Source organism: Schistocerca serialis, chromosome 9 (genome assembly GCF_023864345.2).
Source record: "Schistocerca serialis cubense isolate TAMUIC-IGC-003099 chromosome 9, iqSchSeri2.2, whole genome shotgun sequence".
NCBI classification, from domain to species: Eukaryota; Metazoa; Arthropoda; class Insecta; order Orthoptera; family Acrididae; genus Schistocerca; species Schistocerca serialis.
The window spans coordinates 375172872-375186162 of record NC_064646.1 but is presented as its reverse complement, the minus strand read 5'-3'; the positions used below and the strand labels follow the sequence as shown (position 1 = coordinate 375186162).

Genomic DNA, 13291 nt, shown 5'->3' with positions numbered 1-13291 from the left:
GGGCGTGAGTCATGCTTCGGTAGCTCAGATGGTAGAGCACTTGCCCGCGAAAGGCAAAGGTCCCGAGTTCGAGTCTCGGTCGGGCACACAGTTTTAATCTGGCCGGAAGTTTCATATTAGCGCGCACTCCGCTGCAGAGTGAAAATCTCATTCAGGTAATTGTCGTTAACCGCTGAGCTCACCTAAAACTTTAATCGAGGCACTTCAACCATTCCATCTCCAGCATAGAGCCGGGAACACGGGAGAACGAAACGAACGGTGACTACAGTCTCCTCACTGACTGTCTACGCGTCTAGACAACAGTTAGTACATACGCATTGTCATTTCTTGTTGCAGACAACATTGATGCCCTCCTGGACCTGAAGGGCGTACCGCTGGAGAAAGACGGACACACGCACGCTGACATCAAGGACTTCAAGTTCTCCTTCGAGACTAAGAAAATGACCTTCGACTTCAGCAACCTGTTTAACGGCGACAAGGCATTAGGTAAGAAATTTTCCTTAATTTCGTAACGCACAGAACTGCAATTGCACATGGAGATCAAGCATTGCTAGATTATGCCATTATTTTCACCTCTAAATTATAAGTATTGTACAGAAAACTTGTTGTAACGGACAGAACTGAAAGTGTACACTACAGTCAGACGCAGTAGAATATCCCTGCTGCCTGAGGCGTCAAGTGATACTTTGCCCCTAGTCACTGCGCATCGTTCCATCATTTGGTGAACACCCGATCCGAGTATGGTGGAGCCACTGACCCTATCTTGCCTGGGGTACGCCATCATATCGTCTCCCTCTAGCGTGATAATAGTATGTCTTCCACAGAAACTGATAATGGTTTATGCCTACAGATGTTAAAGTCACTGTTTTCCTATCTCTCTCTTCAGTGATGCTGTCACTTCCATTTCATTTCAGACATCATCGCTTGTAACTGTATCTCTCATATATAGTCTAATAGTAGTCGGAAAAATCTGGTCTCTTCTCTTGTCTTCCAGTCTTAAACCTCACGTCGGAATACCATAAAAGAAAATTGGTTTAGAGGAAGTGTATTGTAATCTAACATAAAAATACTTCATTTTATTGCCGAAACAAGAAACGTTGACGTTATTTTCTCGGAAATCACCCTAAATATTTGTTGATGGATTCACTGGGCTTATGATAGTTACTTCTTCTCCTGATTACCCCCTGTCAAGCTTAAATCTGTATAATACTTTTGGATCGACTTAATACAATACACATTTTGAATGAAATCATTCCCGCCATTTAATTGTAATTTTATTGTTATTATTAGAATCTGGCGAATTCAGAACAATGTGAAACAGATGATATACGACGTAATTTTTCCCGTTTCTTTTTTCTTGGCTTCCAAATATACCTATATTCTTTCTGTCTGTTATTCTATTCTTTCTCTGTCTCCTGTTGTGTTTTCTTCTGGAAACCACTAACTTTTGATACTTTTTTTATGAATTCATTTATGTTTTGCATCTCTTTGTATGTCATTTCCCACTCCTGCAGATCTTTTTTAAGTTACATAAACCATGAGATTTGGGTTTTTGGACTTTTTCAGAGCAGCTGAAAATTTTATTTGTCAGCCTCTAGTTATCTAATGTTTTTAAGTGGTCATAAAATGTAATTATTACTGTTCTCTTTGTATCTATTATAGTCCCAGTTTTTTCATACACTTACTTCTTGCTTCTCAGTTTCCAAACACTACTTTCATATTTTTGACCCAAAGTTTTCGAATAATTCTTCGCAAGATCTCAGTTTCGAATTAAATGATAAGAATCCTTTAATGTATGTGTTCTTTGTTTAGTGGAATGCCATAGTTTTTTGGCTCAATTTATGTTGGTCCCTTTGTCGAGAGCATTTGACTAGATTATCTCTGCCGAGTATTTAAATTCGGAAATTTGCTTTATTTTTCCATGTATCGAGTCCATATGTTTTGGCACACCTTCGAAGTTGGTCATCTACACTGTTTTCTCAAACGAAATGAGATATTCAGTATTTAGAGTTAGCTATTGGAGAAAGTTTAAGTTTCGTTCCATCTTGCAGGTGCTCAGCAAAAGCTAATCGGTCGGAAGAAGGTTCTCTCTCTCTCTCTCTCTCTCTCTCTCCTCCAATTTTCATTTTATTTCCTCTAATCTTTCGTTCTTTTTATACATTTCCATACTACTTCCTCCAAAACGCAATTGAACAACAGTGGAGAAAGTCCGCGTTCTTACGGATATGCACCCTTGTCACTTTTTAACAATAAATTAGAAACCTCGTGCGTATATGTGTTGCCTCATATATGAGGCAGCATGTTCACTGTGAAGTGTGTTGTTACGTGGATCCGTGTGATGTATTTCCACAGATTTGAGCTCTTCAAGCATGCTCATGCCTCACCCACCCTTGTTCCCCGTGGTACCACTGGTAATGCATGCCTCTAGTAGCCATAAAAAAGGATCGCAACGATACCTATGGGATCATGATCTGAGTCTGACGATTAAGTCAAGCGCTTCTTTAGTTTTTCGAGCCGGACGGGATGGCCGAGCGGTTCTAGGCGCTACAATCTGGAACCGCGCGGCCGCTACGGTCGCAGGTTCGGATCCTGCCTCGGGCATGGATGTGTGTGATGTCCTTAGGTTAGTTAGGTTTAATTAGTTCTAAGTTCTAGGCGACTGATGACCTCAGAAGTTAAGTCGCATAGTGCTCAGAGCCATTCGAACCAGTTTTGCGATAACAATGGTGCACTCGCCCCGTATTATTAAGCAGCACTCTCATAGAACCCTATGTTTGTCGCTATTGCTAGAGGTATCACATACTGTGTATTCACCAATATCCAAATCGATCAGGATTTTAAACACTGTATGAGCTGTTTCACTAATGGGTGACAAAGTGGCTGCTATTATTAATGAAGCCGCAGCAAGAACTATTTTTCCTTGGCCCATGATTGTGTCAACACGATTTTAGTGAGGAATATCTCTGGTGTCCCACCATGTGTATCCAAAAACAGAAATTCTCCCATATTGCCGTTGACACCCCGACAAACACGTTGGAATACTGTGCACTGTTCTTCCATTAGATTTTGGATGCCGTTTTGCAAGGCTTCCGCAAGTTCTGCTGGATTGTGTGAAGATGCTGAGAACTTTAGCGGTTTTCTCTTTGAATAAAGGTTTCTGATGTGCGAGGTAAAGATTGACACTTTCGGCCAGAGCTACGTCTCACCTCGCTTCCGGAAGGAGTTCTGAAAGAGCAAGTAAAAGCGTGGTGTTCTCGCGCCACAGAAACCTCACCTCACGATCTTCATTGGGTTCTTGAAACTGCATAGCCCCAGTCGTTCAGCCGTTTTAGTGTTTTCAGAAAGACTCGATCTTTCTCAAGGCATTTTTTTCGCACAAAAACGAAATAAAAATCCCATAAGTAGGCACCAATACCACAAAGCGAACTCAATCAGTGCGGTTTTTCGTAGCTAATATGTCAAAAAAAAAGAAAAAAAACTTATCGAAAAAGCAAAGCGATTTCGTAAAATTTTTAATACACACAGCGAAAACAGTAATTCCTTATATCGTAGTCAAGTCTATTCAGTGTTAATTTGTATTCGTAATGATAGGATTTCCGGCGGCTAATTCTGTCACCGACGTGCATTAGTGAAATCATTTCTGTCATGAAGGTAAGAAACCTAACACTGCCATCTGCTAGCGCTTTGACCTAATACCCTGTGATGGTCGTGTCACTGAGGTAAAAATTCGAACTACGAAGCTGAGCAGACTCCTAAAGCAAGGCGGTCGGAACTGGACATAGCGGTGGAAGTTCCGCGCTGTGGAAACAGCTATTGCCGTGTAAACGGCGTCAAGTGAGACTTTCATGCCAGACATCTTCGTTACGAGCAGCACGAAGATAGGACTACACTATTAAGGTAACACATATTTTCTCTTCGTTCTCTCTCACGCCGTGGCGCATACGTAGCATGTCAGCTACTCCTGTTGTAAATGGAACCACACTGTCTGCGTCTACATCTATATAGATATTCCGCAACGCACCGTACGGTGCGTGGCGGAGGGCACCCTGTACCACTACTAGGCATTTCCTTTCCTGATGCACTCGCAAACGCAGCGAGAGAAAAACGACTTTTCTATATATCTCCGTATGACCCCTAATTTCACGTATCTTATCTTCGTGGTCCTTGCGCGCAATGTATGTTGGTGGCAGTAGAATCGTTAGGCAGTGAGCTTCTAAGGCCGGTTCACTAAATTTTCTCAATAGTGTTTCTCGAAAAGAACGTTGCCTTCGTTCCATGGATTCCCATTTGAGTTTCCGAACACTGAAAGTGATGTTCGAACCTTCTGGTAACAATTCTAGCAGCCCGCTTCTGAATTGCTTCAATCCGATCTGGTACGGATCCCAAACTCTCGAGCAGTATTCAAGAATAGGTCGCACCTGCGCCCTATATGCGGTCTCTTTTACAGGTGAACCACTCTTTCCTAAACTTCTCCCAATATACTACAGTCGACCATTCGTCTACCCTACCACAGTTCTCACATCCTCGTTCCACTTCATATCGCTTTGTAACGTTACACCCAGATATTTAAACGACTTGACTGTGAAATCAGACACTAGTAATACTGTATGGAACATAACAGATTTGACCTTCCTGTTCATCCGCATTAACTTACATTTTTCCACGTTTAGGAGTAGCTGCCATTCATCACACCAACTGGAAATTTTGTCTAAGTCGTCTTGTATCTTCCTACAGTCACTCAACTTCGATACCTTACCGTACACCACGACATCATCAGCAAGGAACCACAGATTGCTACACACTCTGTCCGTCAAATCATTTATGTATATAAAGAACAACAACTGTTCTATCACACCTCCCTGATGAACACCAGACGTCGAGGACAACATACTGGGTTTTGTTATTTAAGAAGTCTTCGAGCCACTCACATATCATACGAAATGTACCCGGACACCTATTAGAGGACATTAACATGGGCGGTATCACCGTTTTGCCACCTCAAATTCTGTCTTGGACACTTTCAGTGAGGTATCTTAGCGTCTCTGGATTAATGGCAGTCCATTATTCCTCAGAAGCCTAAACCATAGATGGTTGGGGGCTTGGAGCGATGTCGACGTTCTACTTCATCCCAATGATCTCTTGTTCGGTTTAAATCGGTACTATGTATGTGATAGTCTATTTCAGGAATGTTGTTATCCAGAAACCACTGCCTTACAGGTGCTGGTTTATGACAGCATGCATTATCGTACAGATACAATCACCGTGTCCGAACTCTGTACGCAGTAATCGGTACTGTAAAACGTGTTCACATCCTTCCGCGTTAAAGGTTTTCTTCTGCGCAAATAAAGGAACCACATCCTATCCTCGAGAGACATCCCCATACGGTAATAACACCTCCTCACTGTTGGCTCTACATGTGCTAGCGGGTGACGTTCTCCAGAAATTCGTCAAACCCAAATCGTTCCATCGGATTGACAAAGTTCCAGAAAAATCAATTAATAGTTGTTTTTTACAAATCAGAAGTATGACAATATGTAACTTGTATTTACAACAGGTGGTCGCAAGCAATGGGCGTCATGCAAATATGTGTCCTTTGCTATATACAATGTCCGTGCAAGCAATTGATATGGATCACATGTCACTGCTATCGTAGCACTCTCTGCTAGGCCGTGCTAATACTGTCCCAATACTGAGCGGTCGAGGCTGGCAGGAGCGGCGTTTATATTCTCCTTTCGTAGCGGCCGCTCCTGTCGTGGTGTGGCCCTAATCAGCGCACCATTGGCCGACGTCGTTTCACTGCCTTCTCTTCTCTTCTCTTCTCTTCTCTTCTCTTCTCTTCTCTTCTCTTCTCTTCTCTTCTCTTCTCTTCTCTTCTCCTCCCTTCTCTTCTCTTCTCTTGCGTTCTTTGTCTTCGTTCCGGCGCTTGTGGTTACGCCAGAACACATACAACCAGGAAATTCTCTTTGGAAGTGGTTTGGGTGTAAAAGTGTTTCGTGATTTTCTTATTGTGTGGCAACCATAGTCTTAATACAATTTTTGAAAGAAACCGTTTCCCCAATTTGATTGTAAGTTTTTGTTATTTTTTATTTCATTACCGTGATATCGGCTGTAGTGCCATTTTCAAGTTCAGTGGTGAGAAAAAGTCAGAAAATACCAAACTTATATAAGTCCACACACGTTTTGTACTGTTTCAGCGTCGACATGTCTTCCAGACATGTTCCATATTTACTGACTTTTTTCGTCATTGAAAATGGCTCTACAATCGAAATCATGGTAATATAATAAATAAATAATAAAAACTTAGAGAAATGTGTTTCAAAGAGGGAGAAGGAATGCTGGCCCTGAATAATCCCGAAAATAGCAGAATAACGGCAAGATACTTTCAGAAACTTCTGAGCCATGAAGAATGAAAAAAGGAAAAACAGAATTACCCAAGCAAATTCTATCACTGAAGCTGGAAGAATCACAGCCACCAAACTTTCAGAAAATTGGAGACAGGATGGTTGTTGCAAACTTGTCGAAACCTGTGGATGGTGGGATTGCCAAACAACTACAAAACGCAATCAAAAGTATCTGGATGGATAAACAAATGCGAGAAGACTCAAAAACAGCGCTTAGTCAACAATTGCACAGAAAACCTGGTAAGTGTGAGTGGGACTCGTACGTATATAGATAGTTCCTCGACAGCGTTATAATGAATGAGTTTGCGAGTATCCAAATACGAGTGGCTAATTCTCTGACATAAATGTCGTTAACGTTTCATTTCATTAACGCAGAAGCTTAAATTACACTACCAAGGGACTGTAGACTTTAATATTTGACACAAATTTCAACTTTATGTTTCTATCCGTTCGTGAGAGAAAGGGGTCTTAAGAAACTTCCGTATCTTATGACTCATGGATGTATGGTAAGGTGTCGAAGTTGAGTGACTGTAGGAAGATACAAGACGTCTTAGACAAAATTTCTAGTTCGTGTGATGAATGGCAGCTAGTCCTAAACGAGGAAAAATGTAAGTTAATGCGGATGAGTAGGGAGATTATACCTGTAATGTTAGGATACAGTATTACTAGTGTCCTGCTTGACACACTCAAGTCGATTAAATACTTTGCAAAGCGATATGAGGTAGAACGAGCACGTGAGAACTGCGGTAGGAAAGGCGAATGGTCGACTTCGGATTATTGGGAGAATTTTAGGAAAGACTCGTTGACCTGTAGAGGAGACAGCACATAGGGCGCTGGTACGACCTGTTCCAAAGTGCTGCCCTAGTGTTTGGGATCCGCACCAGGTCGGATCGAAGAAAGACACCGAAGCAGTTCAGCTGCTATATTTATTACATGTATTACCGGTAGGATCGTATAACACGTAAGTGTTACGGAGATGCTTCGGGAACTCAATTGGGAATCCCTCGAGAGAAGCGACTTTCTTTTCCAGAAACACTCATGAGAAAATTTAGAAAACCAGCATTTGAAGTTGACTGCCGAACGATTCTATCGCCGCGATCATACAATGCGCATAAGAACCGCGATGATACAAGAAACTAAGGCTCATACGGAGGTACATAGATAACCCGCCAGGTTAGCCGAGAACGCTAGTGCGCTGCTTCCTGGACTCGGGTAGGCGCGCCGGTTAACGACGACGGCCGATGTGCTGGCCAGCCTGGATGTGGCTTTCAGGCGGTTTTCTACATCCCTCTATGTGAATACCAGGCTGGTCCCCACGACCCGCCTCAGTTACATGACTCACAGACATTTGACACACATCCGCACTTTTCCATGATTTACACTAGACACAGAAAGAAGGGGTACTCTGATTCCGTCCCGGAGGGTACGGGGTGGCGGCAGGAAGGGCATCCGGCCACCCCTTCACATTAACATGCCAAATTCGATTTAACCACTCCAACCCCGCGCAACATGCGGAACAAAGGCGCAAGCAATAGATAGATAGATAGAACGGAGGCATATAGATGTTTTTCCCTCGCTCTATTTGCGAGTGGAACAGGAAAGGAAATGACAAGTGGTACAGGTTACGCAGCGCCACAACCCGTATAGTGGCTTGCGGAGTATCTCTGTAGATGTAGATGTAGATAAGTGGAGTTAGAAGCTTAATGTTTTTTATGCCACCAAGACATCGTAGACTGTACTATCTGATATGTTTAAATTTGATAATTCAGCCCACCCCTGAGAAATAGAGGTCTTAATAGACGTATGGACAGAAAGACGGATAACAAATGGGAAAAAAAATTGTGATGTAATTGCAGATTAACAACTTTCGGATTTTTTCCTTTACTTATACTGTGAAATCTTACTTTTGCCAAATTTCATTACTCTAGACCAACGGGAAGTATCCTATGGGTTTTGATGAGTAAGTTTGTATCAAAATATTGGACATAAATGGCAGTATCTGAGAAACTTAAATTTTTTTGCAGCATCAAGGGGCCATAGACCTTATCATTTGACATAAATATCAGTTCGATACTTTTATCCTTAACACTGAAAAAAGTACATCGTTTCAATTTAATAAATATACTTCCTTATCTCCGAGGGGCATGAAAGGGAAGCACTGATTGGGAAGGGAGTGAGACAGGGTTGTAGCCTATCCCCGATGTTATTCAATCTGTATACTGAGCAAAGTAGTAAAGGAAACAAAAGAAAAATTCAGAGTAGGAATTAAAATCCATGGAGAAGAAATAATAACTTTGATGTTCGCCGATGACATTGTGATTCTGTCAGAGACGGCAAAGGACCTGGAAGAGCAGCTGAACGGAATGGACAGTGTCTTGAAAGGAGGATATAAGATGGTTCAAAATGGCTCTGAGCACTATGGGACTTAACATCTGTGGTCATAAGTCCCCTAGAACTTAGAACTACTTAAACCTAACTAACCTAAGGACATCACATACATCCCTGCCCGAGGCAGGATTCGAACCTGCGACCGTAACGGTCACGCGCCTAGAAGCGCACGATATAAGATGAACATAAACAAAAGCAAAACGAGGATAATGGAATGAAGTCGATTTAAATCGGGTGATGCTGCGGGAATTAGATTAGGAAATGAGACGCTTAAAGTAGTAAAGGAGTTTTGCTATTTGGGGAGCAAAATAACTGATGATGGTCGAAGTAGAGAGGATATAAAATGTAGACTGGCAAAGGCAAGGAAAAAGTTTCTGAAGAAGAGAAATTTGTTAACATCGAGTGGAGATTTAAGTGTTAGGAAGTCGTTTCTGACAGTATTTGTATGGAGTGTAGCCAAGTATGGAAGTGAAACGTGGACGATAAATAGTTTTGACAAGAAGAGAATAGAAGCTTTTGAAATGTGGTGCTACAGAAGAATGCTGAAGATTATATGGGTAGATCACATATCTAATGAGGAGGTATTGAGCAGAATTGGAGAGAAGAGAAATTTGTGGCACAACCTGACTAGGAGAAGGGATAGGTTGGTAGGGCATATTCTGAGGCATCAAGGACTCACCAATTTAGTATTGGAGGGGAGCGTGGAGGGTAAAAATCGTTGAGGGAGACCAAGAGATCAATACACTAAACAGATTCAGAAAGATGTAGGTTGCAGTAGGTGCTGGGAGATGAAGAAGCTTGCACAGGATAGAGTAGCATGGAGAGCTGCATCAAACCAGTCTCTGGACTGAAGACCACAACAAAAAGATCTCCGTTGGTACAAGATTTAAGAGTATGATCCATACCATTAAGTTACGTACCCCTTTGCGTGCGTCCTAGGATTTAATGAAAAAAATTTTTTTTTGCTCTTTTGATCCGTTCACGAAATATAGGTGTCCATCCTTTTGCGATTAACCTTGTATACAATAATATAGCCTTGAAGTTTTGGGACACCTTCCTCAGAGTTAGTTCAAGTGACTAATTACCTATCTCATGCATGCCGCAACGGCGCAAAATCTCCCGTATTTTCCTGCACATGACTCGCATCTCAATGCTGCACTCAGTATTCTAGTCTGCCAGTTGTGCCAGTTGTGGGCGTAACTTTCTCGATGGTGTGGACTCGGTAGCCTTTGTTGACCATGTCTTCCACTTTCTAGGCGACAACATGAACAAGTTCCTGAACGAGAACTGGGAGGAGATCTTGAAGGAGCTGAAGCCAAGCATTGAAGAGGCGTTCGGACTGGCATTCAAGGATATTGCCAACAACGTGTTCCACAAGGTGCCCTACACCGATGTCTTCCCAACCAACTGAAGACAGCGTCTTCGTGTCACTCATCAGAATAGCACACCACCGCTGCTCCATCCACATATCTGTCAAACCACTTTACTTGTAGTATACACCACAAATAAAAAAAACTGTGTGTACTTAATGTGTTTCCTTTCATTCTCCTGATGACAGCACAGTTCCTACAGACACGTTGAGAGTTCTCTTATGGCCTAATGAGGCGTACATAAGCACTTGCAAATTTATGGTATATGGTATACTAGGGTAAGTAACACCGAATCCTCAATTCCAGAACTCATCGCTGCAAAACGCTTACATGCAGAAGAATAAAGAGGCAAGTAGAAGAACAGGGAGGGGAAGATCAACGTAGTTTCTTGAGAAACGCAAGGAAATATGAGGTAATATTAACCTTAAGACTTATTTTAGAATATACGTTGTAAAGTGACATAAATATCTTTATACACTGAAGCGCCAAAGAAACTGGTATAGGCATGTACTCGTATATTCAGAGATATGTAAACAGGCAGAATATGGCACTGCTGTCGGCAAATGCCTACGTAAGATAACAAGTGTCTGACATAGTTGTTAGATCAGTTACTGGTGCTACAATGGGAGGTTATTAAGATTTAAGTGAGACTGAAGGTCGGCGCATGAGCGATGGGACACAGCATCTCCGAGGTAGTGATGAGCCGGGGATTTGCCCATACGATCATTCCACGGGTGTACCGTGAATATCAGGAAGCCGGTAAAACATCAAATCTACGACATTGCTGTGGCCGGACTGAAGACAATCGTTCAACGAGACGGACGAAGTGCAATCCTTCCGCAAATTGCTGCAGATTTCAGTGCTAAGCCATCAACAAGTGTCAGCGCCCGAACCATTCAACGAAACATCACTGATATGGGCTTTTGGGGCCAAAGGTCTACTCGAGTACCCTTGATGACTGCACGACACAAAGCTTTACGCCTCGCCTTGGCCCCTCAACACCGACATTGGACTGTTGATGACTGGAAATATGTTGCTTGGTTGAACGAATCTCGTTTCAAATTGTATCGAGCGGATGGAGGCGTGTGAGGCGTGTGCAGTTGGGATATGGGACTCCTGACATGTCTAGATACGACTCTGACAGGTGACACGTACGTTAGCGTCCTGTCTGATCACATGCATCCATTCATGTCCATTGTGCATCCCAAGCAGGACAGTGCGACACCTAACGCGTCCAGAATTGCTACAGAGTGGCTCGAGGAACACTCTTCTGAGTTTAAACACTTCCCCTAGCCACCGAACTCTGCAGACATGAACATTATTGAGCATATCTGGAATGCCTTGCAACGTGCTGTTCTGAAGAGATCTCGACCCTTTCGTACTCTTGCGCATTTTTGGACAGCCCTAATGGATAAATGGTGTCAGTTCTCTCCAGCACTGCTTCAGATGTTAGTTGAATCCATACCACGTCGTGTTGCAGCACTTTTGCGTTCTTGCGGGGGCTCTAAACGATGTTAGGCATCTGTACCACTTTATTAGGCTCTTCAGTGTATTTACAAGTATGCTCTGTTCACGTTCCTCATACACATTGCGTGCATGAATAAACAAATAAATATTTATATGAGACAAGCACACACACGCACACACACACACACACACACACACACACACACACACACACACACACGCGCGCGCGCGCGCGCGCGCACGCACGCGCTCGGGCGCGCGCGATTACTTACACTGTAATAAAAGGGTCATACTATTACGTACTATTTACATCTAGTCTCATCCTCTCTCTCTGGCTCAATCAGAGTCCTCCATCCCCTCTATCTCAACAAGTGAATAGCGTGAGTGTGAGAGAGTTTCATCCCATCACCACAAATGACGCTTTTATCGTTTTGAGGCGACAGGCTGACTTTTGATTGCAGCACGTGTATACCTCATACCCTCCCAATCAAATACTAGCCTGCTGCACCATATAATGCAGCTGTGGCATGGCACTGTGAAAACCACTGTACAGGCACTGCGAACAGTCCTCGATAGAAAGGTCACTCGAGGCCAAATAATGCACACCGTTAACCCAAATCTAGGTGCCACCTTGCAATGTGCGATATTATTACAGTTTTGGCTCGGAAACTTACAAACTCCGAACTCCTCGTTTTTCGTTAGGCCAATAACCATTTTGTTTTGAGGAAGAATCTCATAAGAATGATTAGTTGTGTATGAAGACATGTCGAATTCTTTACTGTGGCACCTCATGTGTATTGCAGTTCGTCACCCAGTAGATGAAGTTGACTGTATCCATATAAAGTAATTTAGGGCCAGGGAAACGAAACATTTCCTAGAGTTTGGAAAGGTCTAGTATGCCCATCCCCACATAGATGCAACTGCAGCCTTCGCAATCTCCACAGAAACAAATTTCTCAATGAATATTGTGACCCATTTAAAATTTGGTTGGGTGGTGCATTTTATTACCGCATGACTACCATCCAATTCGGTTCTAATCAACATTTCGTGATGTTCCCTCAAATTCTCTATTGTGTTAGTCGAAAACTGAATAATTCATTAATTAAAAAAAATATTTTCTCAGTCATACATCGCGAAAGCCCTCAGTGCGTATTCAAACCAACATACTCGTTCAGTCAGGGGGATTGCTCGAAGGCGATAGCCTGGGTGATTCTAACCAACCTCATCCAAAATCTGAGACATTGCTGGAGATTGTGATATTGAATAACGTATCTCCTCTTATACCTAACCCCTTGCATTCTTATTTTGGCACCCATAGAATCTCGTCAGTCGACAGTGATTGCTGCATGGTGTGCTCCTACAGGTTACTGCCATCCCAGTATATAACCTAACTAGAAGCAAGGGATTCCTTGAACCTCTCACCCATACATCGGTTATTTGAATTTGTGTGCCAATGGACACAATGAAAAAGTCCCCCATGGGTCCTTTGCTCGAAGAAAAGAAGCATGCCAGCATCCGTCAATAGTTCGATGTCCAGCTTGGTTTTATTGGGTAATTGGTGTTCGTGTTTTCTGTGTGATATTCGACACTGGAATAACAGAATTATTGTGGCGGTGGTGCGACGAACCCTCTGCCAGACACTTAAGTTTGATTTGCAGAGCATGC

The 13291-nt window shown here is 42.7% G+C and overlaps 1 protein-coding gene across 1 annotated transcript in view; it reads left to right on the top strand.

Annotated features, from left to right (window-relative positions):
• Nucleotides 1-10318, top strand: part of LOC126418806 (protein takeout-like) — a 52682-nt gene extending 42364 nt beyond the window's left edge. The window contains exons 5-6 of the mRNA XM_050085743.1: nt 337-486; nt 10046-10318. Of these exons, the coding sequence (XP_049941700.1) occupies nt 337-486; nt 10046-10200 (305 nt within the window). The 3' untranslated portion in view covers nt 10201-10318. The remainder of the gene's footprint in view (nt 1-336; nt 487-10045) is intronic.
• Nucleotides 10319-13291: the final 2973 nt, after the last annotated feature.